The 9,389-nt window shown below is 39.4% G+C and overlaps 1 protein-coding gene across 1 annotated transcript; it reads left to right on the top strand.

The window, feature by feature from the left end:
- Positions 1 to 2,563: 2,563 nt before the first annotated feature.
- On the top strand, positions 2,564 to 9,075 carry LOC133912658 (AMSH-like ubiquitin thioesterase 3). Its single transcript, XM_062355512.1, has 14 exons — positions 2,564 to 2,956; positions 3,174 to 3,238; positions 3,321 to 3,414; positions 3,646 to 3,813; positions 3,948 to 4,054; positions 4,918 to 5,023; positions 5,131 to 5,177; positions 5,267 to 5,576; positions 5,742 to 5,831; positions 5,911 to 5,973; positions 6,356 to 6,430; positions 7,098 to 7,160; positions 7,691 to 7,740; positions 8,630 to 9,075. The coding sequence occupies exons 1-14, from the start codon at positions 2,828 to 2,830 to the stop codon at positions 8,808 to 8,810; spliced, it is 1,548 nt and encodes a 515-aa protein (XP_062211496.1). The 5' UTR covers positions 2,564 to 2,827; the 3' UTR covers positions 8,811 to 9,075.
- Positions 9,076 to 9,389: the final 314 nt, after the last annotated feature.

Genomic DNA, 9,389 nt, shown 5'->3' with positions numbered 1-9,389 from the left:
GAAGAACTCACCGGATGCTCCGGTGAGTGAAATGTGATCACCGATGGACAACACCAGACTAATTCTTGCAGAGAAGGTATTTGACGCCAAATTTGAAGTGAGTGCCGGATTGTCCGGTGTAGGAAAAAGGTGATCACCGGACCAATATTTTCAGAGAGGTTGCAAAACTTGGTTCCAGTAGGTCCAGTGTGCGCTCAAGTGATCACCGGACTATATCTTCCAAAAAGGGGTGGAAATGCAAATCATGGAAGAGTTGAACTCACCGGATTGTCCGATGATGAGCAAGGAGGCACACCGGATAAAGTTTTCTAGAGAGGAATTTTTCTCAGTGTAAAATAGAGATGTACTCATCGGATGCTCTGGGGTTCAGAGGATAAACACACCAGAACATCCGATGTTCATATTTTGGGTCACATCTGTTCTTCTCAATTGAGATTTGATTTGGACTAACATGTGACGATATTACTTGGCTCTGGAGATACATGTTTGCTTGTTTATTGATGTGCAGGTATTGGATGCAACTTGACAGTCGATGGTAGGTGATCGGGGCCAAGTGGGGTGCTTGGTGCCGGACGATCAAGGAGGTCGAACGGAGTCAAGGGTGATCCTAGCTGCACACATGATCAAAGGCATTGGATGAAGGTTGATAAAGACGGTGTATTGATAAAGTCAAGCGAAAGGGATACTGGTGTAAGTGATAAGGAGGCCTGAGAGATCGGGAGCGGGAGAGACATGCTGGTGGTCAAGATCGCAAGATGGAAGACACGCGTCAACATCGGGATGCTTGCTTGAGGGTAAGTCAAGCAGCGACAAGTCATGCTTTGAGAAGTGTGCGAGACAGTTTCGCGGTTTGGTCTTAAAACTGTGGAAGGATGGTGCACATTACATCATCGCGAAAGCTAGCATCGAGACGAAGCTAAGTCGTGAAGGTGTCACGATCGTTCGATGGATGGAGCAAAATTTGGACCAAAATGCCACTGTAGTCCAAAATGCCACTGTAGTAGGTGGGAGACCATTGTTAGCAAGTTGTAGTTTGGGGACAATGATGCTTAAGGGTTAAGCAATCCCCTAGGCCTATAAATAGAAGATATTGGCTAGTAATCCTTGAGCCAGTCATTTGAGATTCAAGAGATAGGCTTTAGGGGAGAGGAGAGGATAGGCTTAGCCTTGTAATATGTTAGAGCTTTTGGAGAGAAAAAAACTTCTTGTAATCTGCCTAAAATAGGATTAACCACTCAGATTAATGAAGTGCAAGTTTCTCCATTCGCTCGTGCTCACCTCCTTCTAGTCTCTTTCTTTTGGCTCCGCTTTTCCTTGTGAATTTTGTCTTTTGACTTGTGATTTTGGTTTCTCCTTTTTGAGCTAAAATTTTCAACACTATGTGAGGTTGATCTTCTTATTGCTAGAGGTATAAAATACGCGTACAATAGTACAAATTTGGGTATTACATTCCCTTGCCTCTAAGTCATCAATTTTGAGATCTTTCTTGTCTGATGCTCATATTTTAGTTTTCTTCGTAAGGTTTTAAGCTTGTTGTGATAAGTACCATGGATTGACTTTATATCGAACCTCGTGTTCATACTTTATCCATAGACTCACAAGGTTGTGGATTTCTTTTGTGTTTCTCTCGTTTTGCTTCCACTTTCTTTTTCATTGAGAAGCGTTGGGTGATCAAGTAGGAGAAGGCCTTCTAGTTTTGTAAAAAAATTTGCGATGCGCCTATTCACCCTCTCTAGTCATCGTGTTCGGTCCTACAAGCACACTCGCCTCAAAGCGGAGGCGCATGAAACAGATAGGGAGCGGAAGCATGAGAGGGCATGTCGGGCTCATGAAGCCGGACCTGATGCTGTGAGGAAGAAAATATACCTACGTTGCACTCAATAGAGTGTCAGTAGTAATCGACTAGTTTTAATTCTCTAAGGCATGTTAGGTTTATAATCGATACATGTCTAGGCTACTTTAAGAATTGTACTGTACATGCTAATATCGTCGTTATTTTCTGTACGTGTCTTCTTTAAATTCCTTAACGCATGCTAGATGTCTAGCCTTGCTGCTTCGTACGCTTTAACATTTCAGTATTACAAGTGGTATTGTTTAGTGTCAACATATGTCTAACCTGGCCATATGGATCTACACTAAATGTAGCTCTACTTGTGCCTCATTAAATACATGATTCTTCTCAAATTTAAAAATAAAATTACTAAAAAAACAAAAAATTACTAAAATGCCATCTGTCGGCATACCGTTTGCCAACCGGTCTGTCGGCTCTCGCGTAGCCCGATAACCATATCGATGTCCACCAAGAGGCCTGTCGATACTCCACATGCTGATAGGCCTTTTGGTCACACATGCATGTCGATATGACTCGAACCTATTGTCACATAGGATATTGTCACTCTAACTATCGGCACTCCGTGTGTCGATAGAAATTTATTCTTATAATTTTGTATAATTTAACTATTACTCTATCTGACCACCGTTGATATCCCTATCTAAGTATATATCATATGAAAACTAAAACATATGTAGTCAAAATCCAACACCCCCAATTCACTGGTTATCAATTCATTTTGTAGTTAGGTACTTCTACAAAAATGCTTCCATAGTGTTGCCATGTGTCCCAGTTCCCGAGTTCTGTTCCCTAGCCGGTCTATCGATCACGCATATCGCCGCCGGTGCCTCCAGCTTCGGACCCCAATCCCTTCGCCCTCTTTGGCTAACCCTACTCCGCCTTCGTGACCGCCCCTCGACTCCCGCCCCCTAGTGGATCGCGCAGAGATCCATCCGGACCGTCGCCGGCGGGGGAAGAAGGCTCACCCCACCGGAGATGTCCACGGGACCACCTCGGCAGCCTAGGAGAGACGTAAGCATCGAGGCCTTGGCGCGGCCAGTCGACGTCGACCACCGCATCAGCATCCCCTACTACTTCCGCATCGCCGACAACCTCCTCATCCAGGTCAAACCCTATGATCGAACAATTGGTGTGGCAATTTCCCTTAAATGACATCCCCTTCTTGTGGAAGAATGGTTAGCTTGCGTGTATAGTTTGTAGCTTTGGGTTCTAGCACGCGTTTCCGTGAATTAGGGGCTTATCTTTGTTGCGCGATTGCCGTAAATACAGGTTATTAGCTCGCATAGTATGTTAATTCTGGTGTTTGATGTGGTATCCGCAGGCTAATGTGTATCGAGAGGAGAAGAACCTTCTGGACCTTTATATAATCCTCCTGAGATACTCGAGGTGAGCTATCGACTGGAATCTTGTTTCTAGCTTGTTAACACTGTCAGCTTGAGTGTTAAATGTTATCTCTGATCATTGGCAGCTTGCTGTGTGAGACGATACCAAAGCATCACGACTACAATGCATTTAAGTCAAGGGAAAAGGAATTTCTGAAGAAAGGCCCGCACAACTCTGATGTATTGCCTCTCTGAGCTTAAAACTACCTTCTTTTCTGTATCAAGTTTTCTTAGATAGGAGTATTATACTGGAAGGAGTAGACAATACAGTACACTCTTATTTCTTGAAACATGCAAGTTGTCAGGACTAAAATGCAGAACCCAAGCACTTAAGGATCATAGTGTCTTGTCGAAGTTAGGATCAAAATATTTTTCCTGAATGGCTAAAGTGTTTTCTGTTTTTTGTTGTAGAAACTTTTCAGTGTTATCAATGAGCTAGAGTCCCTGAAGCCAGTTGTGCAGCAAGAAATCGCCAACCTTAATAGCAATGTGGGTGCAGAGGAACCTAATGGTGTACATGGAACCTATGCTACAAGTAGTAGCAAGGAGCAGCATATCCCAAGCCCATATACGTCAAAGGTATACAAGACATTGCACTGCATTTTCCATCCTTACTGTTTTATACAAGCATTGGCGAAAGGGGTTATGTAATTGAAATTCTCAGTCGCATGTTCTGCACATCTGGCTGCAGTTTAATATTTCCTTTCTTTCAGTCATTGTCTGGAAGCCCCAATGAACTATTGCAGAAATCGTTCTCTGGTTTGAAGCATCAAGCAGCACCATTGCATAATGTTCAACCTAATAGGCGGCAACAGAAATCGTATGTACATCATTGTGTCCTGTTTATGTGCGTTATACGTTGCGATATATTTTCCTTGACTTGTACTTAGATGAGTAGATATTGGAGTTTCAGATTGAACAATTGGCAACAATCATGTGTTTGCAGAACTACAGATGATCACTTGAACTGTTCACTAGCTTATCTTGAATGTTTCAGTTACTTGATAATTGTTACTTAGAATAGACTTTTAGGGATTGTGTTTCCATTGTGACTGCTCATGGTTGCTTCAAAACCCATAGGTATGCAAACGTTTATTAAAAAAAATCATATGAGCTCTGTGTAAAAGTACAAGTAGAAAACTCTTATATTGTCCAAAAGATATCTGTACAGAATTGTTTTTATACAGCGCACTTATGATCATATCTTAATACAATTCGTTGCGAGCGCACATATTCTAACATGTTTTACATCTATTAATTTTTTTAAGTGCACTAGTACCTTTTTTTAAAAAAAATAAGCCCACATGATCCTGAGATCATATTTGCTTTTCAGCCAATTTGTTAACAATATAGGTGTGTTGCACCTGGCAGCCTGATGGAGTTAGCTATATTTATCAATCTTTTGATAGTATTATACTATGCGTTGTGTAGGATTGGGTCATGCAATGCACTTTATTTTTTAGGCAAGTGCAATGAATTGATAAATTGGACCGACTGCATGCCTGTGTTGTTTGCTTCTCTTATCCTGCTTTCTTCTATAGATGCTATTCTATCTGATATATATATTTCGCTACTTGTGCTAATATATAATATACAACTGCATGAACTTCACACTGTATGGTTTTGAATATTTTTTGTTAATAATACGAAAAAATATATTTGTTTACTGTGTATATTATGCAGATATTCCAGCTTGCCTTATCCAAAAGAGGAAACACTTTCCAGACACTCGATACTAGGGCCTAATGGGCTTCATGGACAATGGACAGGGCCTATTACTGGTATCAGGGTATATTTATTTTATTTGCATTTCCTTGTGTGTTTGCTTGAGACTATAACAATAGGCAACAATTGGCATTTGTTTGACATTTGTATTTTTTTTAATGCCTGTTGCAGATTGAGTATCCAAGTAATCCTGAATTAACCCAAAGTGATATCTCTAGGTGAGAACTTGGACAGGCTATACTCACAGCTATATGGAGTTATGGGTTACTTTCAGATGACATGGCCTTATCTTTCCTTGCTTCTGCAGTTTAGTGCCAGCAATCTTGAACCAAGACGGCTTGCATGGTCCCAGAACAGCATCGCAGGATAAAAATGATGATATGCAGTCTGTTCTCTCGCTTGATGATGGCAGATGGTCTTTACCAGTAGAAGAACCAGCCTCAGTGTCTCCTGGGTTGGAAGCAGAGTTTTCCCAGCTGAATATTAGACAGCCTTCTCCCCCACCTGTCCTAGCACAAGTGCATCCTGAGCGTGGACCAATTCCTCCATCAAGAGTTACTGACCCAAGGCCAGGACTTGCTACCTCGGACATCGGACGATATCAGAGTTTGCATGTGGTAAGCTCAAAATGCAGAATTTCTTTAATTTTTTATGTTATTGTCCCAAATTCACTATATTTAAGCAAAGACAGGAATGGATATGATTCATTTATTTTATCTTATTAGAAGCTTATTAACTGTACACTTGTTTTGTCTGGTGATCATATTTTACCTACCTGTCAGCCGGTGGCATTAATGGAGTGTTTCCTGAGGGTTGCTGAGGCAAATACCGCAAAAAATTTGGAAACATGTGGAATTCTCGCTGGTACTCTGGTATGTGCCTGTCCCTAAAATCAGATGAGCACAACTTATTATATTTGGCTACATCATTGACAGTTTTTTTTGTGTGTAGAAAAAGAGAACTTTTTATGTGACCACATTGATAATTCCTAAGCAGAAATCAACATCTGATTCAGTAAGTTATTATTTTGTGCTGTTACATGTTTTTCATCTATTCTTTTTCTCCATTAGATGCCGGCTGTGACCTGAGCTCTTTTCTAAATAATTGGTCATTCACTAGGAGCAGTCTGAAAACTTCATCTTTAGGTTTGCTGTTATATTGCTGTACCTCAGAGCAGTGAACACCGCAAATTTTACTAATATCATCTTTAGATTTCTATTAACTTGTGGCAACTGATTCTAGTGAATTTTCATCTGTTGTTTGCGTCAACTAGGATCCTATGAATTTTGCGTATTCCTTCTGATTGTATCAGTTCCAGTTTATGTGTTGCACTGCAGTCCCCAAAATGTAGCAGTTTCAGAAGTATTTGAATTAATTTCTTTCCTCATTTTTCCAGTGTCAAGCTACGAACGAAGAAGAAATATTTGAAGTTCAGGACAAGGGTTCACTTTTATCACTTGGTTGGATTCATGTAAATCCAGCACTTTGGTTTAGTTACTGTTTTTTTGTTGATCAAGTCAATAAATTACATGTGTTTATTTAGACTTCAAGTGTCTGGTTCTTTCTTTTGTGCTGTATTTTCATTATATCGAAGGATCACAACTGGAGAAAATGTGGAGATTAATCCTACACTTTTTTTCACTTCTCACTTAACGAGCCTAGAGAGGCTACTCTGCTTAAGCACTATGAAAGTGTTCTGTATCCAGTCATTCACTATGATGCTCTGCCACTTATGCAATAAGTGAATGTAATCACGTGCAATTTAAGTTTTTAATGTGCTTTATAATTTGAGTGGTCAAACTTCCTTAACTGGCGGTAAGATATACAAAACTACCTAGGCTGGTCACATGAAAATTGTACCTTTAAATTTGTTACACGAAATACTTTTAAATATATTTTTATTCTTTTTGCTAACATATTACCATGAGCTGATTGTCAAAGTTGCTTGTTGGAGGCCATCCCTTGTCCAAAGCGCCATATATTCTTGAATTGCGGAATAGATAATAGTCCTGGGAGTTTGATGATATTAGCAGTGTCTGTTTTTTTCTTTTTTTAGCATCACTTATTATTGGAATGTTCAATGTTACAGGAGTGTAATACTGTAATTAGTTTACTAATTTTCCTGTCATTCTTCTCAGACACATCCAACGCAGACCTGCTTCCTATCTTCTATTGATCTTCATAATCATTATGCGTATCAGGTAAGCACTTCACCTTGTTTCTGTGCTTTCACGATAATAATTGTTGTTTGTATTGTGCTCAGCACTTGGTGATGCCGTTGTCCTGTAACTATTATCGTAGCTGAAGCAAAAAATTTATAATCCATATACAGTTCATTGTTCAGCTGTGGTACAATGACTTGGGAAATTCAAAATGCATAATAGCAGGTGCAGCTTATCTTGTTATCTGGATCGTTCACTAAATGGGTCTTCGCTCATTCTACTTGCTCTTATGCTTTTGCTTGAAATGGGTATCAGGAAGACTTTTGCTGGGAGTCATCTTATTTGTCATGTTTGTTTTGTCCAGCATAGCTTAAGTTTATTAAGTTTAAGATGATGGGATTATTTGTTATTAGTATCTTTGTGACTTGAAATGCTTTTAGGGTCACTACAAATTCTCTTGTTAAGCACATCCTGCCTATACTGTATTGGTTTCTGTAAATTGCAAATGTTCTCTCCACCACAAATTTTTCTTCGACTTGATCATGTGTTTGTCATCTTGGTGGCGATAGGTCATGCTACCTGAAGCAATTGCAATAGTTATGGCACCAACTGATACAAGGTACTTATTGACGTTGCATTGTATCCAACTTTTTGGTCAGTCTAGTTTGGCAGGCTGTTAGCTATTTATTCTTATATGGGAAATGCAAAATCGCATCAACTTGTGCACACATGGCCTATCTCGTCTGTTCACTTCTCTTACTTGATACTCTTCTATCCGTTGATTCTCTCAGCTATGGTTTTTTCACCTAGCTCTCCGGCTCGAATCTCAACGTAAATGAATGGTCCTGATAAGACATGCATGTGGAAAAGCTAGTGGAAATTTCCAATTCATTCTTGTACCATTGGCTGGGGTGCTAACTTACATTGTTTTTTTAGCTCTTGTTGATGTAGATTATCTTGAATTGTCAACATTCCTTATCCACAACTAGATTTCATGCTTTAAATTAAGTAAGATGTTGACCATGAAGGAGAGCCTTGTAAGATTATCAATGTGCTTATCAATCGACTTCTTTTGTTTACCTTTCATTTCTGTAGAATATCCTTTTGTAGTCTTTGGCATTATAAGACTGTTTGGTAGAGCTCTAGCTCCTAGCACATCAGATCTTATGTTTGTAGGCTAAGATTAAATAGTTTAAGCCCCAATTTTTAGATTAAAATAGAAACAAAATAGCTCATCTAAACATCCTTAGTATACCCATAACTCTAGCTTTGTAAATTCTTGGACCCTGGAATACCGAACTCTAAAAATTCTTAGAGCTAGAGCTCTACCAAACAGGCCCTAAGTTGTGTGAAGCTCCTCAACAGCTATTCTGTATTTTTTTTTTTTTGAATTAGGGAGCACATATCATTTTTTGTCCCTTGCAAGGGCCCATTTGCAATACTAATTCGTGCTGTCCTATTCATGTATTTTTTTAATATGATTGTGTTTTTATATTTACTATGAACAGAAAACACGGCATATTTCATCTCACGGATCCATGCGGCATGGGTGTGATCCACGATTGTCATGAGACCGGATTCCATCCTCATGAGGAACCACTAGATGGGACGCCAATTTACGAGCATTGCTCCCATGTATACATGAACCCCAATGTGAAGTTTGAGATGGTCGACCTACGTGAAGCGTGAGGAGCCCTGGTTCCCATTTGGCATAAATTGGCGGCTACTTCCAGCAGATGCAAACCACTGAGTTTATTGATTTGCTTTTACTGATGCTGAAAGAATCGCTAGTGGACGGTTTTTGCAGATTCCATAACCACAACAGATTGTACATGGCTATTTTATTCCATTTCCATGTACAGAAGTTTCATTTTGTATGGTGACTTTGTATGTAATTATGGATCTCAGGCGGATTGACATCAATTTGTCATACAATGTGCCATGTGTGCATCTAGTTTCTTGGTAGGTTTTGGCTAATTGATGATAAACAATTAAAGGATTAATGAGTTTATCAAGTTTATAAATAGGTTTTAGTTCTATTAAAAAAGTTTAAAAGAAATCAATGTCTCTCAAAAAGAAAAGTGGTATGAAGAAACTTATAGAGTTTAATTCTTTTTAATTTTGAATTTGAGTTTAGGAATATCGTACTATAGATAGGGATGTTTTTTTAGTTTTGGTAGTATCTCAGTGCTATTTTGTGAAAACCAAATTTTGAGAGACATCATCACTCACGGACACTGGGAAATAGGTAGAGTTGTCTGAGCTCGG

Source organism: Phragmites australis, chromosome 1 (assembly GCF_958298935.1).
Source record: "Phragmites australis chromosome 1, lpPhrAust1.1, whole genome shotgun sequence".
NCBI lineage: Eukaryota > Viridiplantae > Streptophyta > Magnoliopsida > Poales > Poaceae > Phragmites > Phragmites australis.
The sequence above is the reverse complement of the archived record's forward strand: the minus strand, read 5'-3'. Positions and strand labels throughout refer to the sequence as shown.

Bases quoted from the DNA above. Each gene is read 5' to 3' on its own strand.
- LOC133912658 (XM_062355512.1), top strand. From the start codon at position 2,828: ATGTCCACGGGACCACCTCGGCAGCCTAGGAGAGACGTAAGCATCGAG. The intron at 3,415-3,645 runs GTATTGCCTCTC...TTTTTGTTGTAG, and splicing joins AAGGCCCGCACAACTCTGAT to AAACTTTTCAGTGTTATCAA. The intron at 4,055-4,917 runs GTATGTACATCA...TATATTATGCAG, and splicing joins AATAGGCGGCAACAGAAATC to ATATTCCAGCTTGCCTTATC.